General features: G+C 35.4%; 1 protein-coding gene across 3 annotated transcripts in view; it reads right to left on the minus strand.

Annotated features, from left to right (window-relative positions):
- Positions 1 to 5,342: 5,342 nt before the first annotated feature.
- Positions 5,343 to 23,746, minus strand: part of LOC131073902 (calcium-dependent mitochondrial ATP-magnesium/phosphate carrier protein 2) — a 40,190-nt gene continuing 21,786 nt past the window's right edge. For 2 of the 3 annotated variants that reach the window (XM_058010406.2, XM_058010408.2), the window contains exons 4-5: positions 6,020 to 6,110; positions 5,343 to 5,896 (exon numbers count right to left, since the gene is read on the minus strand). In XM_058010406.2, coding sequence (XP_057866389.2) covers positions 5,704 to 5,896; positions 6,020 to 6,110 — 284 coding nt within the window. In that variant the 3' untranslated portion in view covers positions 5,343 to 5,703. Of the gene's footprint in view, positions 5,897 to 5,982; positions 6,111 to 23,746 lie in introns of all 3 variants that reach the window. The other variant, XM_058010407.2, reaches the window with a different exon arrangement.

Consider the following 23,746-nt stretch of genomic DNA (forward strand, 5'->3'; position numbering starts at 1 on the left):
TTAGGAGGTAAGGGTTAAGGTTAGGTTAAGATTATCCAATGGATAAAGCTTTTACCCGAAGGATAAACTCTTGTGCAAGGGTTAAAGGAATAACCATGGTCAAACCAATAAATGCTTGATGAGACCCTTGGGCTATATGGAGGTTGAGTTGAGGGCTAACCATAAATGGTTATGTAAGAGCCATTAATGGTCATGTAAGAGCCATTAGTGGTTTGGAAGACTTTTAGAGGTTTCTTAGGAATGTGACAATATTTAGGAGATGGGTTAGGCTAATTGATTAGAATTAGATAGGTTCTAGAAGAATTTAGAAAGGGGATTTAGGATGCAAGTGGGAGATGTAGGATTTTGCAAGTGGATGAGGGAAAATAGAATTTATGAAAATAAATTACTTTATTTCAATTTGGTTGCAAATTGGGAAATTGAATAAATTATATTTATTCAATTTGGGGTGAACTATTTAATTAAATGTAAATTTAATTAAAAGTAGAGAGAAGAGATTTAATTAAATAAAATGGTTTATTCAATTAAATGATGAAAGGGGTTTTAGTGAATTTAACTAAATAATTTGAATAATTTATTTAATTAAATATAGGAATGTGGGAGATTTAGTTAAATTAGATTTAACTAAATAGAGGAATGAACATAAAATATTCATTTAGGAATATTGTCATTTTTATACGTCTACAAATAGTTACATCTTTTGATCCTTAAAGACTAAGAAAAATCTAAGAAAGGAGAACCTTTTGGTTACCTATTCCCTCCCATCAATGATAGAAGAAATGTGCCTATCCAACCCTAGTGTCTTGAAATAGATACACCTTTTGATCCTACATATCAAATTAGAGCATGGTTCAACACTTTCACCACAATAAATAGTATATATATGTTGAGTAGGGTTCAAGGTGATACACTTGTAAGTTAGTATTTATGGAGAATTACAACAAATTGATGACATGATAAGGATTCAACCACAAAATTTGCCTTATGATACAATAGTGCTAATAGAATTTCTCACCTGACTACTCTTTTAATTGATGAATTTTATCTTGAGACAATAAAAAAGTAATATTAAAGCTATATAATATAAAGAATTTGAACAATAGTCCAAATATTTGAGGGATTCAGGCTATTTGACTTAAATTGCTAAAAAAATATTTATAAAGATTAAATATTTAGAAGGCCTTTTGTTTGGAATTTATGATGAAGTCATTGACTATACGACTATGAGGAGTTTAGACATGAATGATCAATCACTTCCTGATATTATTCAATTTGTTCGATCCAAACTTTTAGCCTTTTTTAATGAGCATATATATCTATAAATATTCATAAAACAAACTTCTTATCTTGCACCCATCTTCCCTAAAACCTAAGGTTTGGATGTAATCAATTTACAAGAGAAGGTCAAAAACATCATAAACAATATTGTAAACAAAAGCAGTATAAGTTTTCTTGAAGTTGTTGATCTTGTAATAAATACCACAAGTATGTCCAAAAACATACTTATATGCACAAGTGCATGACTCCAATGCTCCAAATAAAAATAAAAAAATCCTCTACATTTGCAATAGTCACAAAACTCTAGATTGTTCTTGCAAAAATAAAGAAGTTAAATTTGTTGATACAATTAACTCAATAGCATGGTGGGGCATCGTAGATGAAGATGAAGATATTTATATGTAGATGACATTTTTGAATCAATACTTGAAGAACTTAAAGATTCTAATGAAGACTTAGAAGATACATAATTGTGAGCTACAATGATGAACAGTGCTTGGCAAGATAAAGAAAGGCAAAGAGGTAGAGGATCACCATTCACGTGCAATGCATTTTGAGTAAGAGGAAGGTATCAATCTCCTATTACATGTATAATTCTCCATAAAACTCTTGGCCTACTACCATCATTCTACATAAGGAAGTAGAGATCCTAGGAGAAATGATTAGAAATAAGTTATCTAAAGCAAAAAGAGTTGTACTTCAAAAACCTATCTTAAAACCAACAAGGTGGGACAATTTGAATTTGATGAAATAAAATTTTGCAATGCATTTAACATGAAATGTAATAGTCGACTTATGGACAATTTAGAAGAAATTTTTGAAGATATTCCTTTAGATGCTAATGAATGGCTCCACCAAACAGAGCTAGTAACAAAAATTGAAGGGACCAAAATAGTTCAAATAGATGCGGAATTATTTTTATCTAAGCCACAATTATTCTATGCCCAAACCCTACAAATTGAAAATTATTAATGCCTAGTATACCACCTCCAAACCCTCAACCAAAACTAAAATATGTTGCAACTCTACTCCACGAGAGGTGTGCATAATTTATCTCTATAGAAATTAATGAAAAATCTTACAATGATCAAATAAACACTAGTGCATCATTATCATTTTGCAAAATCCCAATATTTGGAATAGTTAAAAGGAACACAATGAATGTAAGAGCATGGATATTAAGGATCAATTCTTCACTTGTGATAACTAAAAAGATTGAGAAGCAGTCATTATAAATTGATTCAAATGTGATTTTTTTAGTTAAACAAAATGCCAATTGATATAATATTAGGAGGCAAATTTATAGACACATACTCTTCATATGGAAATACTATGATTGTGTAGTCTAACAACTCTTTGCAATTTTCTAAATTAAAACAAAAAATAGAAGAAGAATTTTGTTTAGAATATTAAAAAGCTTTGGATCAAAATCATGTCTACAATGGAAATTAACATTCAAGAAAGAAGTAAGATAAAAATTGGTAACAAAAAATTAATTTCAGCTATACATTGTTCAAATATAAAAAAAGGTTATAAAAGAATTAGAAGATGGAAAATGTATAGTGCCTTCATAATTTCCATTTTGTTGTTATGATTTTGTGACAAATAAGCATTCACAATAGTAAAGAGGTAAGAAAGGATTAGTTAGTAATTATAAACCATTAAATATTATTACCGAACCATTCCCTTACCATATTCCTAACAAAACATATTTATTGTAAAAAGTTAGATATTTCTCACAACTTGATTGTAAATCATACTGATAAAAAAGGAAGATCATCAAAAGAAAATAAAAAAAACTTTCAATTATCCTTTTGAACACTAAGAATGGTTTGTCATGCCTTTTGGGCTAATTAATAATCAAACATATTTCTAAAAATACATCGACAAAATTTTCAAATAAACTCTATAATTTTAACATATTCATATTGATGCTATTTTAGTTTTCAATAAACATTTCATGACCATTATTAGCATTCAAAGGCATTTTAAAATTGAGCCAAAGATTCTAGTATTGTTCTATCTATAAATAAAATTTAATGGAGTAATAATAGTTGTTTGAAGTCCAACCTCATATCAAGGATGTTTTTAGGTTTTGAGTGTCATTTTGACAACAACAAAAAACTCCAAACTTTTCTAGGAATGTTAAATTATGTCAAAAACTTATACTAGTTCTGGCTATGATAGAGAACTATTACAATAATTGTCAAAGAAAAATAAATTCACCAAGTGTCGTGTACATACAAATGTAATCAATAATATCAATAGAAAGATAAAGATCCTTATTCTCCATGTCATTAGTACTAAAGATTTTGGGTTATATACTAATTCTTTTGACCATGCTCGGGGTGGTATCTTGTGTTTCAAAAAGGGTGATTAAGGAATTTGTTGCAGAAGACACCAATAAAATATTTGCAAAAGATGTTAAAAAATTGAGTTCTTTTGATAAAGAAATATATTGGGTTAAAAAAACGTATAGAAGAATTCGCACTCAAGCTTATGCATCTAAAACATTTTATTATTAAAACAAATTTTACTAGGTTCCTAACTTTCAAAGACAAGGACTATGGAAGGAAGAATGGACAAGAAAAATATGTTCGATGGCAAGAGTACTTTAATCAATTCAACTACACAATCGAACATATACCAAGCAAAGACAATGTTGTTGTTGGCTAGCTAAGTTGACATCTCTCACTCACAAACATTTAGAGACTAAGCCCTTTCGATGCACCTCCTATTGGTTTTATGTATTTTAGATGATTAATGTAAACTTTCATCATATTAAAAGGCTCGTATAATCATAGATTCTTCGAATGGGATCTTATTGGTGCTTGTCACCATAGCCCTTTTCACATTCCTTGGAAATTGGACCTACAAAGGAATGTGAAAAGGGATATGGTGACAAGCACCTCTAAGATCCTAGAAATAACATTTGAATAAAAAAATAGTGTGGACATGGTGACAAGGGGATGAGAATTGAGAGTAAACAAAGTGATGATGGATGTTAGAGGTCAAATGGTTTCAACAATTGAATATTATAATATAAACAAATTATAGGGCTTAAACTTATAAATTTGAGGCAATTTTTTATTCTGTGTTACACAGTGCACAAGAAGAGCATGCGAAATGGTTTTGATAATTGAATATTATAACATAAACAAATTATAGGGCTTAAACTTACAAATTTGAGCAATTTTTTAATCTTTAGATCACACAACGGACAAGAAGAGCATGCAATTACTTACTCAAGGACCAAATGATTTTACGAAAGCCTTATTTATAGAACCTATATGACCTAATGAGTATCGTGCCAAATGGTCGACAATGTTAGTTCTTTTGTTTTATTATAAAGCTACTTTACCATGACCTAGTATTATTATTGTTTGACTTACGGTCCGCCATGTTTATTTAAATCCATATTAGCATCATTTCTCTTAAGATCAATAGTGAAGAATGACTCCTAAGTTTTAGTCAAATGATGGTAGAAGGAACTAGATGATTAGAGAGTTCTTGATGTTTAGAGAGTTATTGATGTGGATTTAAGATTGAAGGTCTTGCATTCTCAACAAAGCTATACAACTATTCTGTATGGTTACAATTAAGATACATTTTCCATTCAAAATTAATCTTGTTGATTTATAGTACAATGCTTTTTAAAACATGAAGGCCCTATTCAACTCCCATTTAAAGATCCCAGTAAAAATGATTTGATAAAATAAATAAATTTTGCATGAAGCAAATTATACCCTCCTCTTAAATTAATCCAAGCACCATCAAAAGCAACTACTCAGACACCATCGAGGCAATGTTGACCCCATAGCCTCCTCCCCAAAGTCCTCTACCTACCAAAATTATAGAAGCGGAAATGATTTATTGAGAACAATTTTAATATCAATGAGAAAATTTCATGTATTGACTTGCTACAAAAGACTTCCGTTGGGAAAAATAACCCAGATGACCGAAATATGCCTAAAGGGCATATAAAAGAGACAAATGCCTAGTTTAAAGTTTAAGAATGTTTCAACAAAAATGAGCCTGTTACAAAACTTACACTTCCAGCCAAATGTTAAAGGCGCCCGTGGCAGATGCCCTTCATATATATTAAATATTATTTTTTTTAAATTGTACGTTACAAGTAAGTGAGAAGGAAAATGATGAAATTATCTGCTGCTATGGTAAGGAGCTGAGAAGATGTATCCCAAAACTCCTGTAGAAAATTAAATTTTGATTAAGCCCAGAGCTTCAACAGAAGAAGATAAACCTCTGGTTATGTAACCCCATCACTGGTATCCTGAATTAAAATCATGACCTAAAAATTACTCTGGATGGCTTTTTGCCATCTCATTGAAACTAAATTTTATCGCCATTATCCTGCCACTTATCGGAGGACCAAAAATAAATGAGGTTATGATTCAAGTATCTTCCTCAATCCAGAAGAAGCACCTTTTTCATTTTCTCATACACAATATAAGTGATACTAGCTGCTGGAACCACCTTCAATAAATTGGGCACAAGTCCCTTATAGAATGCAATTAGTCCTTCATGCCGCAGGGTTTTCCAAAACACATCAGACATGCCTTCGTACCTTGAAGGTGAATTCAATGGTTGAGCTTGTAACCTACAAACCACTAAAACATCAGCTAACAATCAAAGCACTAACGTTAATGACATTCGATTTTCAATAAAAACAGAATACATTTATACATTGTGCATGCACTTGACAGCTCCGATTAAGATTTACCGTGTCCTTATAAGCTGCAAAGGATAAACACAAGTTGCTCCAAGAGCACCTGAAATTGTTCCACATCCTAGTTGCACAAGAGGACCTGGTTCTGCAAAATACCATGCACAAAGAAAAATAAAAAAATAACAAAGTCTGAGCATATTTGTTATTACAATACAACTAAAGGCCAGAAATCTAGAAGAAAATATGAAAATATGAATAATGTATTTGAATGGCCCAAATTTGATATTGTTTAGCTATATAGAGTATTTGAGTGGTGTAATTTAAAATTGGTAACACAAATCCCTTGAAATGTCAAGCCTAATGTGCTATGTTTAGAATTGCTACGTAAGTCCCTTACAATGTCAAGCCATTTGCTATTTAACAAGGAAAACTCCTCCCATAGCTTAATAATCTCTCAGAATTCATCTGCATCTTCAAACAGATGGTTGGCAGTAAAATTTTGTAAAAACAAAAATGATTAACAAGTACCTTTCAATAAAAGACATCTCGAAAAAAATTGCCCTGAAGCATATGTTCAGTCACAAATAAAACATACAACAGGGAAGTTCTATAAATTCTGGGGTAGAGCTCTTAGTTTTGAACACGCACATAAAATTTGAAGGATTATCTACAAGGTTTCAGAATGTGACAAGACATGAGAATCTATAAAGAATATATAGTCTCTGATTTAACCAAAATCCATGCAGAAACAAAAGTTCATAACCAGATGGTCTCATTTTATTTAGAAAATTCATTTTAGTTTAAAGACACTGGGATGATGACTTTTCAACACCATGGCACTCCTGCCCTCAAAAAAATGCAATACTACGAGAAAAAAACTTCTCTACAAATTATATGTCTGCTTTAAATATATAGCAATGCAAATCAAAATAACATTGCACGTTATCACAGGAAATGTACAATTTCTGAATTCCATGGCAATTATTCTGAATCTATGGACATGATTGGCTGAACCCTCTCTCTAAGTCAAGTAATGCCATGATAAGGGAATCTACTTGCATAAGCAACATTGCTCTCTTACAAGAAAATCTAAGATCTTTTATTTCCTTTTGCATGGAAATGATCTCTTATTAAAAAAGAAAGCAATTATTATAATGTCCTTCAATTACCAAACCATTGATGCCACTCAAAAGCATAGCTAGTGATAATACCTAATCAGATATGATATTATAGAATATTTTGATCTTTATTTACAATATACTTCTGATATCAAAAGAAATGTTTCTAGAAGACAAAAGATGGTTTCAGCCAAAATGTTTGACAATAGAATTTTCTTTTTGGAGGGATTCCATTTGTTATGTTGAGCCCCAAGGTGATAGGATAATGATAGGAACAAACAATGAGTTTGGAGCCCATTAATTCCCACCAGCCATTCTTCTCCCACTTGAAAACAGTCAGGTTTTTTTCCTCCTGGTTTAAAAAGCTTTTCATAACTTTAACTGATCAAGGGCTCATGATTCATGGTGGTGCCTAACCACTCCATATCCTTTACTTGGGCTATCTAGGACTGAACCTGAAATTTCCTAGAGCTGGCCCTGCTTCATGGAGGATTCTGTCAATTGTGCAGGAGATTCCACACCCAAATCAAATTGTGCCCATTTTTCAGCTCTTTCGTTGTCTTACTAGGATTTGTCTTATAGTACATCTAAAAAGAATGTGATATTTATTCTTCCCATAAGAATGTGATCCAACTAATATTGGTTCAAGCAAAAAGTACTAGCTATACACTTGCTCATCAACAAAGAAATGGATTCAGTTCTTGTGATCTCCAAGACTACAACTTTACCAAAGTACAACCAGTGTTTTTCCATTTTTTATTCGAGTACCTTAAAATACAATCAACTCAGATTTAGACTCGTCCCCTACCAAAATGGAGTAATATTAAATTTGATGATGTTTCCAAGCATAATATTGGGATGCTAGCATTGGTGGCATAATTTGCATTACTCAAAAAAGAACTTCTAATCATCTTCCACAAACTTGATAATCCCCAAATAAACATGACACAATTGTATGCAACTCTTTGGAGAGAACACCTAGCTAGGGATAATCATCATAAAAGTGTGGAGATTGGTGGAGATTCTCAACTTCTCAATAAACTTTATACCTTTTTGACTAGCCATTTTACTAAACCAAATCAGAAAACGCATTCCATCCTTACAATTACCCAAAACAAATCAGCCCACTTTGTTTATGTTTGTATGCTTCAACAAACTCAAATCAGCAAATATAGTAGCAATTCCCTAGTAAACAAGACCATATTGGATTTCTAGATGGATCCATCATCATGGTTTCTCCATAATAGGCAAGTCCCACATCTACTCTAAAGTTTCTCAAGTTTGAAACTTCTAAAATTTTCCTAATCTCTATCCTTATGTCACGCTTATTCACCATCTTGCTTTCCATTGCTATCCCATTTAGAAGCACACTACATCTTATTTGTAAATGTTATTCAAATTTATGTTCAAATCTGAAGTTGTAAGAATTTAGATATTCCTTTTTTTTTTTATTATTAACTGTTCCTTCTTATCTTGCAGATTGCTGTAGACGAAATTTATTGATTTCAATGATTGCTGCAGCATTCCTCATGGCATATACATATATGTGATGCCCAACGATCAAGGCATGCCTTGACCGGACATGTCTCTTGACATGCCCGATCAAGACATGTCTTGATCAGTTCACAAGCACCGATTCACTAAAATGTTTACCGATAACTATCAGTTCAAATCAAATGCTATTTAATATTAACCGATAACAAATCGGTATGTTTCGAATGCTATTTTATTATTATAACAACCGATAACAAATCGGTATGATGCAGGTGTAATACGATAACTATTATAGTTATCATATGATAACATCAATCGGTGCTGTCATATGATAACTATGATAGATATCATAAATCCGATCTGTTTAATTATAATCACACCACAGCATATGAAATATGGTCATAGCACAATCGATGACATTTGGTAATGATGTCCAAGTGTCGAAATGTGCAATCCAATGCTTGGTCTGTGAAATGCATATAAAGATGATTATAACAAGTTTATTCACTCAATCATGAAGTCTACCATTAGCTTGTAGTTACATCGATAAGGTAGATGATTGAATGAGAGATAAATGAAGTCTCTCATTCAATCATTTATCTTACCGAAGCTACTTAGTTTCAACACTGCCTCTTAGCTAGGGAAGATAACTAGAGACTTGTGTAAACATTGAAATAAGCATCACATTTCTCATAATAGAATGTATTACATGACCTCGTAATACAAAAGATCATATCACATATGCTCGTGACATGATGTATCACGTAATAAGTGACACAGAATATATCACATCATCTTGTGATATAGATATCACATAAAATGTGCTATCAGTATCGCATAACACGCGATACCTTGGATATAAAATACTTGAGAATGTTGAATTCCCTTATATCCAGGTTATGGTATGTGCACTGACATTATGTCACATAATGTCTACCATAACATATCATGGCACATCCATGACTCAAGATGATATCAAGTCAGCATGATATCAAAATTACAAGATCATCACCTTATAATGTTTAATACAAGTGTTCATTGTCTAAAAGATCATCACCTTTTAGAAATGTACACAGGGGGTGAAGCCCATAAAGTCATAACACAACAAAAGAAGTTTACACATTAAACATCTCATATATTAGTACAGATTACAAAACAAATTACAACTCAATCATACCAAGACCTTTCCTGAAGTGTTCAACTTTCACTTTGGATAGAGGTTTGGTAAGTATGTCTGTTGTCTAGTCTCCTATACTGATATACTGTAACTGAATTACATTCCTGTCTACCATATCTCTCGCATAGTGAATCTCTGTGTTTGGATCTATCATGAAATACAGGATTCACAGAGAGTTTTATACAACTCTGATTATCACAATGAATTATAGTAGGTTTTACTGGCTTACCAAATAATCCCACAAGCAGTTTCCGAAGCCATACTGCTTCTCTTGCAGCCATGGAGGCTGCAATATATTCGGCCTCTGTAGAACTCTGAGCTACTGATGACTGTTTCTTGCTAATCCAAGATATCATGGCTGAACCCAAACTGAAGCAACACCCTGAGGTGCTTTTCCTATCAGTCACACTTCCAACCCAATCCCAATCAGTGAACCCATGAAGATCCAAATCAACTTTCTCATACTTGAGTCCATAGTTAAGAGTACCTTGAAGGTATCTCATAATATGTTTCACAGCCATAAGATGTATCTCCTTAGGTTCACACATGAACTCGCTCAAGGCATTTACTGGATAACAAATATCGGGTCTAGTATTGACTAGGTACATCAACGATCCAATCATCTGTCTGTAGAGAGTAGGATCTACCAATGAGGAGTCTGTTGCTGCCTCCTTTAGTTTGTGAAGATTTGTTTCCATAGGAGAAGTCATGGGTCTGTAGTTCATCATACCAAATCTCTTCAATATGTCTAAGGTGTACTTTCCTTGACTAAGTACAATATTGTCAGAGTTTTGCCAAACTTCCAATCCAAGGAAGTAATGTAGAAGGCCTAAATCCTTCATATCAAACTCCTTCTCAAGGTCTTTCTTACATTGGCCAATAAGGTGATCTTCTCCTGTAATTAAAAGATCATCAACATACAAGATCAATATCAACATATCACCTTTGACTTCCTTAAAGTATAGATTTGGATCTGCATCATTCTTTGAGAATCTCAATCCCATGAGATGGCTGTCAATTCTTTCATAACAAGCCCTGGGGGCTTGTTTTAGTCCATATAGGGCTTTCTTTAATCTACACACATGTGATTCTACATTGTGGATCTCAAACCCTTCTGGCTGTTCTAAGTAGACTTCCTCCTCAATTTTCCCATTCAGAAAACTAGTTTTTACATCCATCTGATGGACTTTCCAACCTTTGGCTGCTGCAATGGCCAGTACTGCTCTGACTAAGGTGTATCTAGCGACTGGAGCAAATGTCTCATCATAGTCTATTCCCTCTTTCTGTGAGAACCCCCTGGCTATAAATCTGGCTTTATGTTTCTCTATGCTACAATCTACAGCATGTTTGATTTTGAATAGCCACTTGGATGAAACAATAGATTTTCCTTTTGGCCTGGGAACAATTTCCCAAACATCATTGTTTAAAATGGATTTATATTCCTCAGACATGGCATCTTTCCAAACTTGATGTTCAAGAGCTTTTGATACATTAGCGGGTTCTGATTTGGAGAGATCATTCATTAGGGCTACATAGCTAGTAAATCTTCGGGGCCTCTTACTTTCTCTAAAAGTCCCTGAAGGAGATGCAAAGCCCCTTGCATCTTCCATTGTTTTGTGAGCCCATAGAGGTTTTTTCTTAGGGATTTCTTGGGGAGGAATCTGTACTTCATTTTCTTCTTAACACTCCCTCTGAATCTCAGGAGTGGGATACTCTTCTAGGTCTGAAGATGGAGCATAGATTTCTGACTCAATAGAGTATTTAGCCCTTTTGAAGGCCATGTCTTCTTCAAATATTACATCTCTACTAAGTTCAATATTGCTATGTCCAGGCACAAATATTTTGTAGGCTTTAGAGGTTTCACTATATCCAACAAAGATTCCTTTTCTTCCAGAGGGTTCTAGTTTTGTTCTTTTCTCTTTAGGTATATGAAATTAAACAAGGCATCCAAATATCCTAAAGTGAGTGATATCGGGCTTTATCCCTGTGAAGACTTCTTCAGGAGTTTTATCTTCAATGTGGGAGTGAGGACATCTATTTTGTATGTATACAACAGTGTTGGAGGCTTCTGCCCAAAGATGAGTTTCTAAGTTTTGATCAAGAAGCATGGCTTTGGCTGCTTCTACAATGGTTCTATTTTTCTTCTCAGCAACCCCATTTTGTTGGGGAGTGTAAGGAACAGTGAACTCCCTCTTAATCCCAGCGTCTTTACAAAATTCCCTAAAAATGTCTGAGGTATATTCCCTCCCATTATTAGTCCTTAGGATTTTTATTTTCTTTCCGGAAGAGTTTTTCAAAGAGAGATTTGAATTCCTTAAATCTCTTGAGGATCTCTTTAGATTCTTTACATTTAAGAAAGTAGATCTAGGTCTTCCTGGAGAAGTCATCAATGAATATTACATAATAAAGAAACCCTCCTAATGATGGTATAGACATTGGCCCACATAGGTCAGAGGTGAACTAGTTCTAAAACATTGCTTGTTTTCCTAGAACTATTCTAAAAGGAACTCTTAGTATTTTTGCCTAGGGCACACCCCTTACATGTACCAAAATGGTATTGTTTTAACTTAGGCAAACCAATTACTAATTTTTCCATTGAACATAAAGCACGAAAGTTTAAATGACCTAATCTTCTATGCCAAATTTCATTGGAATCTGCAATCTCATGAAGTAGGGCTAGGTTAGATTCAGTACATACCTCATACAAATAGCCTTTTCTATGCCCCAAGGTTATAGCCTTCTTGATGGGAGAGTTTTGTGGCCATACTAGAACTTTACCATTCATGAAGGTTATTTTGTACCCATCATCTTAAAGTGCAAATACGGAGATTAAGTTCCTCTTGATGCCAGGAACGAATAGGACTCTGGTGAGTTGGAGGGACATGCATGTCTTCAGCTTAATGGTGCAGGTACCAACACCTTTCACTGGATGTGCAGAGTCATCACCAATGGTTACTTCTTCATCAATTTCTTCTAACATGGAATCCAATAATTCTCTATAACCAGTGATGTGTCTTGAAGACCCACTATCAATGATCCAGGTGTTAGATTTATTGGATACTTAGCTAGAGAGGGCAAAGTAAAATACATGCTTCTCGAAGTCATGTTCTTCCCTTTTCATTTTTGCAAATGTAGCTTGTTGTTTGATTCTATCCGGACATGTTGCTGCATAGTGTCCATATGGATCACACCTAAAGCACTAAATGTGGGAGTTGTCTTTCTTAGATGACCCTTTCTCATGTCAGTTCTTTCTCTTCTTGAAATGTTTCTTCTTACTTTTCTTGTTGGATTTGGTATTTAGAACATGGAGATCTTCATCTAGGTTCTTTCGCTTGATCCCCTTCTTATTTAACCTTGACTCCTCTTGAAGACAATCTGCTCTTAGCCTTTCAAATTTCGGATATTTAGCCCTTGCACTAATGCCTTGGACAAATGTTTCCCATGTACTAGGCAACCCATCTAGAGCAATGAGCGTTAGCTCTTTGCTTTGGATCTCATATCCAAGCATTGCCAGTTCATCCCTTAGGGCTGATATCCGCATAAAGTATGCATTGATGGACTCTCCTTTGTTCATACTTATATGATTTATTTCCCTTTTTAGAGCCAAGGTTCTACTTGCATTGTTTATCTCGAATGCACTTTCGAGTGCTTTGAAAATATGGTAGGCAGTCTCATGCTTTGTTATTATTGGCATAATGTGATTTCTCACTCCATCAACTATGATCTTCATGGCCTTTTCATTTCCCTCAATCCATGTCGATTTGTCAGGTTCATTCTCTGGTTCTTTAGATTCAACTCTTACAAATGATTCAACTTTATTCTCTTTTAGAATCATCTTAATTTTGAATTTCCATGTTGAGAAATTATCGCCTCCTTCAAGTCTATCCTCAAATCTGATAGCATTAGCCATGGGAAATGTGATGTTTATATCCTCGATTTGAACTTCTCAACTTTGAATGCCTTAGGTTCGATCAACTTGGCTCTGATACCATGTAAATGTTATTCAAATTTATGTTCAAATCTGAAGTTGTAAGAATTTAGATATTCCTTTTTTTCTTTTTTTATTAACTGTTCCTTCTTATATTGCAGATTGTTGTAGACGACATTTATTGATTTCTATGATCGCTGCAGCATTCCTCACGGCATATACATATATGTGATGCCCAACGATCAAGGCATGCCTTGACCGGACATGTCTCTTGACATGCCCGATCAAGACATGTCTTGATCGGTTCACAAGCACCGATTCACTAAAATATTTACCAATAACTATCGGTTCAAATCAAATGCTATTTAATATTAACCGATAACAAATCAGTATGTTTTGAATGCTATTTTATTATTATAACAACCGATAACAAATCGGTATGATGCAAGTGTAATACGATAACTATTATAGTTATCATATGATAACATCAATCGGTGCTCTCATATGATAACTATGATAGATATCATAAATCCGATCTGTTTAATTATAATCACACTACAGCATATGAAATATGGTCATAGCATAATCGATGACATTTGGTAATGATGTTCAAGTGTCAAAATGTGCAATCCGATGCTTGGACTGTGAAATGCATATAAAGATGATTATAACAAGTTTATTCACTCAATCATGAGGTCTACCATTAGCTTATAGTTACATCGATAAGGTAGATGATTGAATGAGAGATGAATGAAGTCTCTCATTCAATCATTTATCTTACCAAAGCTACTTAGTTTCAACATTATTTACCCCTATGGCTTTACCCAAAATACTTTTATTGATTTCGTTGACTCCTTTTACACCCTTTGAAACCTTCCCTTGCTACTTATCTTTTATTTTGGATTGCCAGTTCTATTTTTTAATCAATTCATCATCCCTAAGCAATCCCTTGACAACCTACCCACCGGTACTCTCTCCCATACACTATAGAACAGAAGCCCAGCCAACCCCCTACCTGAAAAAATAGTCTTTTGTTGTATCAGGGGTATGATCAACCTCCACCACATCAAGCCCATAACCAGCTTAGTCGTGAAAAAACACAACTATGTCTTCTTCTCCAACACCAACACGGCATACACTTCTTGCTCTATTACAAAAGTATCTCCACTCTTGCTATCAAACATTGTTGGGACCCTTTTGACTACTCCACCCTTTACATTGTCACTGCCAATTGCCAAACACCAACCCATGTCTAAAACTAGGTATTATCCCTTCTTATTGCTAAGGTTGCACCCCATAATACATTTCTTCGTTAATGAACAAGACATATGCTAGGGGGGCCGAGCGGTGGCAGTGGAAGAGGGAGGGGTCTTTCAATCCAAGACTTTCATCAAACATCCTACTTCTTTCCCTACACCTCTATTTCCAACTGTTGTCTCATGCTATCCACCTTTTAATCCACAAATGTCTACCCAAGGTAAAAGAGGTGTTTAAAAAACAAATCTTTTAAGTCTAAAGCCTATCTTCAACAATTCACTGAATGCCAAGTGTATGGATGGATGCAGAGAATTTACCATATAGTGCAGGGTATTAATGACTCTATTGCAATCTTTTCATCAATGACAACAGCTGTTTAACTGTAAAAATTTTATGGTCAGTTATCAAGGCAACTGGGTGCCAATTCACACGACCAACGATGACTTTTCAGTTTTCATCAATAATGTCCAAACATGTCCTGAATCACAATGTAAGGCAATACCTCTCCAGATCACTCTATAAGGAGTGTGCAAGCCACAAATACTCAAAAGAATTGGATTTTTAAGTGCATATCTTCTGGAAGCTTTATCAGGTCATTTCAAATTGACTTTCTTACTCTTCCTGCTTGAATTGCAATGAGAAGCCTGAGCAAGAGAAGTAGCAGACTTTTAGCAAAGTTTATAAAAGAGGACTTGTGCTACTGTAAATGTAAATGCCCTTATTTCAGTAGCCTTCCCCTGAAAACTTATAAAACAGACGGAAAAAAAACCTCCAGTAATCTAACCATGCTTAATGCTGATTCTCCACCTCTACTCCAAAACAGCACCACTGAAAGTGAACTTCAAATCAGGAACCCTCCTCCAATGGCAAGTGACAGTTCAATGCCTCAATTTCGGTAAAGGACATCCTTCACTCTCATGTCTTGTCTCTTGCAATAACTGCAGTGAGACATTATCTCAAATCAGTATTCACAGTTCCTAATTCAAGAGTCATACAGCCCTTTATCTTGGCAACATGTGTTATGTGTGCTGCTGACCTATTTAAGGGGGTTCACAAAACCCATCCATCCCATTTTCGCCCCTCAAGCACTAGACTTATTCCCTCACTTTTGCATTTCCACTCACCAAAAAAACTGATACAATTATTGTAAGACCTAATTGTCCCATTGGTCCATAATGTTGATGGGAACCTAGCTACAAGTCCCCATCAACCTCAACACTGCTGACCTCATTTTAAGCAAGTACACAACCTTCAAAAAACAAAGATTCCTTGCATATTCCATTGGAAAACATTAGCAGCTCTCTTCAATAACTCTTGGATAACATAAAGACCAAAGAAAAAGAAACTGCTTCCCTTCAAAATCTCACCTCTCTGTTGCCTATATCAAACTGTTGACATGTAGCTAGGTCGGATACCTAGCGAGGGCCGACCTAGTCTTGGAATTGCTAATTGGCCTTTTGGCCTTACCAGTTCTCCATAAAATGCACAGCTTATATGTTTAATATAAAGGTATTGGTCTGGTCCTAAATAAGTAACTTGTAATTAAATAGGTCTGACCCTATTCTTGGCGTCAAATCAGTAAGGCCGACTTGAGGTCTTTTAGGTAGCCTTACCTCATATATATTCAATTGTCTTGTAGTCTTTCAAACACAATGAAGATATGCAATTCCCAGTAAGCGAACTTGTGCTTGGGGGTGACGATAAGACCTTATTGTCTATAGTTGGGAAGGCAACAATCTGATGTTTGCCTGCAGTGAACAAGCACAGCCCGGAAAAACAACACAAACAACATAAATCCAATCAATTTTTGCTGGAAGAATTTCCCACAAAGCAGAATGCATCTCTATATTTTCTGTGACACAATATCATCAACCTTCAAAGCAAGCTAAACTGGTAGAGGAGATTCTAACCACCAAATGCCAGCATGGGCATCATTCTCATGGATATCATCTGATCCATTTAACACATATGGTCTACCAATATTGGCATGTTATACAACTACATCCACAAGATAATTTCAGCTTAATCAACGATTAATTGAAGAAGTTATGAAGCCAACATGATCACCTCCATTAACTCCACATCATATTTGAAAGGTGCAGTGAATTTTGAATTAGCCTCAACCCTATAAAAATGCATCCTTGCAGTGCTTTCATTGCTACCCTAGGCCAAAGAATAGGTTGAGGCCTTTCATTGGACCTTGGTCTTCATTTTAGATAAAATAGTGGTAAAGTCTGGAAAAGCGTGTTAGGATTTAGGTGCCATCAACCTTGTAAATCCTTTAATTTATTATTTTCCTAATGTCATTTGTAATTTACTCATAAGAGGTTAAACCATTTAACGAACAATGGTGAAAGAGACCATGTAAAGGCAAAGTTACTTCAACTGTTTGTCCTCTACAAAAAGGACAAAATAGCTTGGTGATCCCTCTTGGAATATTCCATTTTGAGGTGCTTGGACACTTGCCAAGTGTTATAATAGAACGTATGACGGTTATGACAGTCATTATTGCTATGACAGCATCTATGACAATATTTGTGACAAAGTCCTAACACAAGTGCACATGCATGAGAGATGCCTTATGACAGCTGTAAGAGCATCTGTAAGAGGCTATTGTGGGAGGTGGGTGTGAATTTTTTCAGGTGGTTTTCCTGCCTATCGTTTGGTGATACAGTAGTGTTATTCATCCTCACAAACTCCTATAAATTGGTGCCTTGAGCTAGTGTTCTTCATTCAATCTTCTTTAGTTTCCAGGGTAATGGAGTGTTGAAGGATTTTACAGAGGTCTACAGAGAAGTATATTGTCATTATATTCTTCATTGGATTAGTAATATACTTGCCTCTCTTTCTATGGTAGATTTTTTTCCCGAAAGGGTTTCTTCACATAAATATGGTGTTTCATGTGTACTGGTTTTCTTGTTCTTGTTTTGATTCTATAATCACTTTGATAAGGGTTAAATCTTAGTTTCAGATTTGCAATAACTTCAAATTGCAATCTTTCTTCACCTTGTTTTACAACAAAGTGTGCTATATGAAGACCTTTCCAGCATTTAAAGAACTTTCTAGCCCTTTTAGGATTATTGTATGTCAGTTTGGATGCCAACTAGCTTAACCCCTTTGACCTTAGCCTACGAGGTGGAGACTGTTGTCAATTAGATAGAAATTTTGTCAAGGAGAAGTCTTCAACCCTCCAAAGCTGAAACTTGAAGAGTTAGTAGAAAAAAGAGCCCTTGCTGCTAGAATTTAGCCAGTTAACAAGCTCTCCAAGGGATAGAACACCAGAAAAACAATGTTTGAAAAATATTCACCGCAGCAACATGATCTTAAAATTTAATTACCTTTATCATGAATAAGATAAATTCACCCCATAACAGGTAGGTGCCCACAGGGTACAAGAATCCTGAAGACCAAGTGTGTATATGTCAGCAGCATTAAGAGGGTAAGTATTATAGAATACTGTTAACAGTATACGTTTACCGAAACTTTGTACAAGAGAAACACTTCACCTAGCAAGAAATAAAGAAAATTGCTCAAGCATAGAAATACTATGATAAAAACAAAAATTTGCATATTTGCATTCAAGCAAATAACCAATCTGAAAACAGAAATTTTCACATTTATGGCACTCTGGAATCCGTATTTTGACAGATAAATTTAGGTATCCTGCCCAGGAAAACAAAACAGCAACCACGTCCTAAAGTGCTAAAAAAAGTAAAAACATGTAAAGTTAAAAGCTCCTATCCTCAAAAGCTAAAGTTGTTGATGTCATGACCCAAGGGAGTATGCCCTCTAAGCAATCCCCTCATTAAACAGTGGGACACACCTCTCCACAACTTGTTAAAATGCTATTCGAGATATGTCTCACCAAAGTTTAGAAATAGACATGAAGTGGAGCAAGGATGACACTTTACAAGACATATAGGACCATTTGTATTGTAAAGTCAGAAAATGCCTCTTTTAGTGTGCACTTGACAACATTACCAACAAAAAACTCTATCAAATAAAAATATGGTGGTCGTATCAATAGGTAAAATAGGAAAAGAATTAATCAAAAGCGAAAGGAAGAAACAAGATAAGGAAATTAATGTTACCTTCCTCATGGACCAAAGAGAAACCTAAAAGGTTAAACTGTCTTTCTAACATATTTGTGAAACTTTTTGCCATTCCCTAAATCAAAGTGAAGTGAAGTGAAGCCATTTCCAGCCACTAATGGCATGCCTAACCACATATCCAAGCACATCATGGAGATCTTTCCATCATCGACATAAAAACAAATTACCCTCCCACTTAGATCTAGCACAAAGGTATCGACAAAGTCTCTTAGCCCCATCTTGCTCAATTACATGAGCTTGTCTCCCACTTCCTTCTAATAATATCATAATAATGAAGACCGTATTCAGAATCAACAGCAAACCTCTTGACTTGCAAGAAGGAATGTCCTGCGACCAAAAGCTGGTTTCTTAGGACAAAAGTTCTCATAAGCTCGTGCTGAAAATCAGTCCTAAGGCATGTCCGTGTACTTGTAGAATAATCTCGAAATATAGATCCCCCAATCAAACATCCTGCAAGCTACATCTGTATTGTAGGTGTCATGTAGTTTTCCACCAAAGCGAAGTTGCTCATCTTTTGAAGCCTATACAAAAAGTATCAAAAAAACCTTCACCAAAGATAAATTCATTCCTGTCATAATAAATGAGAAGCCAATACCCATCTTATATGAATGCAAGGGGAAGCTATCATCCACTAGTGCCTACCAATAGATAGTAAACTAGGTGTTTTTGGAATAAATGCTCCTTGGAAGGGCATTCCTAATGATCAATAGCCCATAACGTAATAGAAGTCCATGTTTGTACGATACAAACAAAATCCAAGATTAGCCAATTTTTGGCAGCATTGCACAATCTTCCCATACTGAAGCAATCAGCAGGCCATGGTATAACTCATCAGCAAGTTTTTCACCCACAAATCCAAAGGTAGCTGTTGCTCTTAAAAATCGTCTCATCTTCCAACAAGAAGTTTTGCACTCAATTCAAATAATCTGCAAGACTAGTGTGTCCTATGAAAATTTAAAAGTATGAAAATTGAACCTTTTAAATTTTCATAGCTGAAAATTCAAAATGGGTTAGATTCAACCCATGCTTGCTGCCTTCCAGACAAAAGCCCCTTGTTTACTATACATTTTGATAGCAAGGATCTCATAGAAATCTAGAGAAAGTACAAAAACATAAACTGCTAGCTTGCACAAAAAAAGCAGAAATTGATGGCATCAACTTACTAGGACCCAAGATCACCTAAAACAAGGTTGAAACCATAGTTGGAAAACTCGGGCTTGGCAAAAAGCATGCCAGACCCAAAAAAATTGACTCGGGCAAAAATTCGGCAACTTAAAAAATTGCTTAAATTTCATTAGAAACACTTTTTTTCTTTTTTTTTTTGCAAAATTCAATTACAAGATGTATCCAATAGGTCCATAAATGAGTACAAAAGTATTTTCTATTAAAATTGATTGATTTGAATGGAAATTGAGTACAAAATCATATCCTCACGCAGAATCCTAATACAATAGTTAGCTGACAACTGTTATGAATTTATTATGATTGCCTTTGAACATCCTCATGATTCATCATAATTCATAAACTGAATTTTACATCTCCCTCTTCCCTAGTCCAGCAAAACTTGGGGAGAAGTTCTAATAATCACATTTGAATATTTGATACTAATAGTATGATACTTCATCATTGATCAATGATATTACGATAGTGCTAAAATTAGTTTTCGAAGTTTTTGATTCTGGTCTCCACTCCCAGACCCCCTCATTGTGATCAAATTTCTTATATGACAATAGATCCCAATAACTAGTGGGGGTTTGAGAGAAGAGAGCCTATTGTGACCATTTCACACATCGCCCCATTAGAATGGGGACCCCCTCTTTTTCGCTTGGTTTTGCCCGCTCTTCTCTCCGCTTTTTTTAGGATTTTGAATGAGGTCTGTCTGGACTAGGTCTAAACCCGTGGGGTTTCTTTTGAATGTGTTTTTTAAGACAAGTCCAATTGAATTTTGAAAGTTATTACGCATCCTCCTGAAGATGGATTACTGAAGTCAGGGTTGTCTTAGGTTAAGTCAGGATTCTGTTTGGGGTAAATTCAAAGTTTTGTCTAAGTGCTAGTATTTTGAGGGTAAATTGTATATTTTGTCTGGGTAAGTTTTGACCAAATTTTTGGAAGCAATTGACTGACCCTGACCTTGAAGATGACCTAATCCTACATGATAAAGTGATTGAATGATGAAATTTTGAAGGTTTAAGGAGAATTCACTCCTATCCCTCTCCCAGGGACCAGGGCGAAAATATTATTTAATGCATATATGTCTCTAACTTGTTTAAATTGTCTAGTGCACGGTTGCCAGGGGAGTCAATTGGACGTGAACTAAAGATTTTAAGGATTTTTGAGGTTTGAAGATGATGATTTTGAGTGATTAAGACAAAATCGCTCCTGTCCTTCACTGAAGGACCAAGGCGAAATGGCTTATCAGGGTCATTTCCTTCCAAGACCACGCCAAGGCGGGGTTGTACAAAGTGAGAAATGTCTTTAAGAGGATGGTGAATAAAGAATTGCCCCAAGAATCGACAATCTTAGGCTCAAATGTTAAAAATCGCTCTTGTCCTTCACTGGAGGACCAGGGTGAAAATCTTAAGAGAGTCAAGTTTGCCTTGCAAAAAGTGAGTTAAGCATGCGTAGAACGAACAATAATGATCATTGCCTACCTCACAACTTGATTTGGCGATTGGAAAAGACAAGGATCAAGGACAAAGACAAAAGTCGCTCCTGTCCCTCACCAAGGGACCAGGGCGAAAGTGCTTTAAGGAACACTCCTTCCAAAGAAGGAATGAATTAAACTCAAGGTTCCCAATAAAAATGCCATCTTGGACGCCAAGGGTGAGACTTTGAACATGAAAAACAAGAAATACAAGGCCAAATGAAAAGGCACTCCTGTCCCTCTCCTAGGGACCAAAGCGAGGTTCTTAACAAAGTGATATTTTACCATGCCTAGGCGCCAATGTCATCTAAGACACATTAAATGCCAATTTTGCTAACTCCAAGATATTTTAAAAAATTAAATTGACATTTAATAAGTGTGCAAAACATTTAATAATTAATTTAAGCCTTTTAAAAATCGAAATTTTTAATTATGAAAGCATTTCGAAATTAATTATTATTAAAAATGGAGCGCTTTGGGGTATTGTTTTAATATTTTAATCAAGTCGGCCTTATTCTTTTATTAATTTTGTTTATTTTTGGCCTATTTTTCCAAGTCGGCCTATGGGAAATTGCAATGGTGAGCGCCTATATAAGAGAGGTGTGTTGAGCGATTTTAATCCATCATTCATTCATTCACACAAGTGCGATTTGGAGAAGAACAACAAGGTGCAAAATCTGGTCTAAGGAGGAGCGAATTTTGTTGAAGACTAAATTTGATGCTTGCGAAGGCTAGAGGTGGTGAAGTTGCTAGAGGAAGTGCATTTTGAAGACTTCGATCCACATTTTGCCTAGCAAACTTGCTTAATTTTGCATCATTTCTTAGATTTAGTTCTCAAGTGGAGGTATGGCGAGATTCTCCTAGTCTTAATTTTGAATTTTGAATTTTGAATTTTGAATTTCGAATTGCATAGCTATATTTAGGAAATGATAATTCAAAGATTTATCATGAAGTTTCCTAAATTTAAACTTTAATCTAGTCTCTATTTCTATATTGCTCATTATGAAATATTGTGTAGGTATCAAGATGGCGACCCCAAAGGCAGGGGCATCCACCAGTCGTCCAGCCCTCATGAAGGAAGATCAAAAGAATGAAGAATTGGAGACCAAGATCGTGTCAAAGTGGAGCAACATTGGAGATACCAACTTGGGAAACTTCAGTGTGAAGAAGTTTCGAGAGGTCCCTTACATCGGAAAGCCATCACCTGTCGCAAAGAGAATAATTGAAAGTGGCATTATCAAGGCGGCCGGTTTTCCTCCAACAGTCCAGTGTCATGAGTTGATGATCGAGTGTGCTCGCCGTTATGACCCACAGTCAAGATCAATCGTGTCCAAGGAAGGGAACACTTTGGCTTACCTTTCAGAGGAGGCTATAAGTGAGGCTCTCCATCTTCCAGAGCATAAAGATATGATTTATAAAAGCCTAGAAGGAGCCAGGTCCATGTACGAAGATGATCCAGACACCTGCTTGAGCATCATCAATAAGAATTGGTTACTCAAAAGTCGTCTTCGCCTGAGCAAGATTCCCAACACACCACATAGGATCGACTTCCAGGAGGAGTACAGAGATTTAATAACCTTGCTCAACCGAGTCACAGGGGCTCCTCAAGCCTTCTATTTTGAGAAGTGGATGTTCTACTTCATCCAAGTGATAGTTCAAGGAAAAGGAACAATTCATTGGGCTAGAATGATTAGCCATTGCTTGGACGTGCAGTTAAGAAGATTGAAGGCTACCAAGTCATTCCACATGAGCTCGTACATCATGTATGCCTTGATCAGAAGTTTTGAATATGCAGGACTACCTCACAGAGGAGTGATCGGAAGAGGACCCGAGGAAGTCAGAGTTTGTGACTCTTACGTCCATCTACATCATCCACCTGGAAGTAACTACAAGTTAGTCAATGATACTTTCACGATGAACATCACCAGGACATTGCAAGGCGGGATTCACAATCGGCTATCTCAAGACGCACAGGAGCTTGTAAAGAGGTATGGTGCTTGGTTCATCCAATTCCAGAAGTTTACATATATTAGAGTTCATGGGTGTCCTTC

The sequence above is a fragment of the Cryptomeria japonica genome, chromosome 9 (genome assembly GCF_030272615.1).
Source record: "Cryptomeria japonica chromosome 9, Sugi_1.0, whole genome shotgun sequence".
NCBI lineage: Eukaryota > Viridiplantae > Streptophyta > Pinopsida > Cupressales > Cupressaceae > Cryptomeria > Cryptomeria japonica.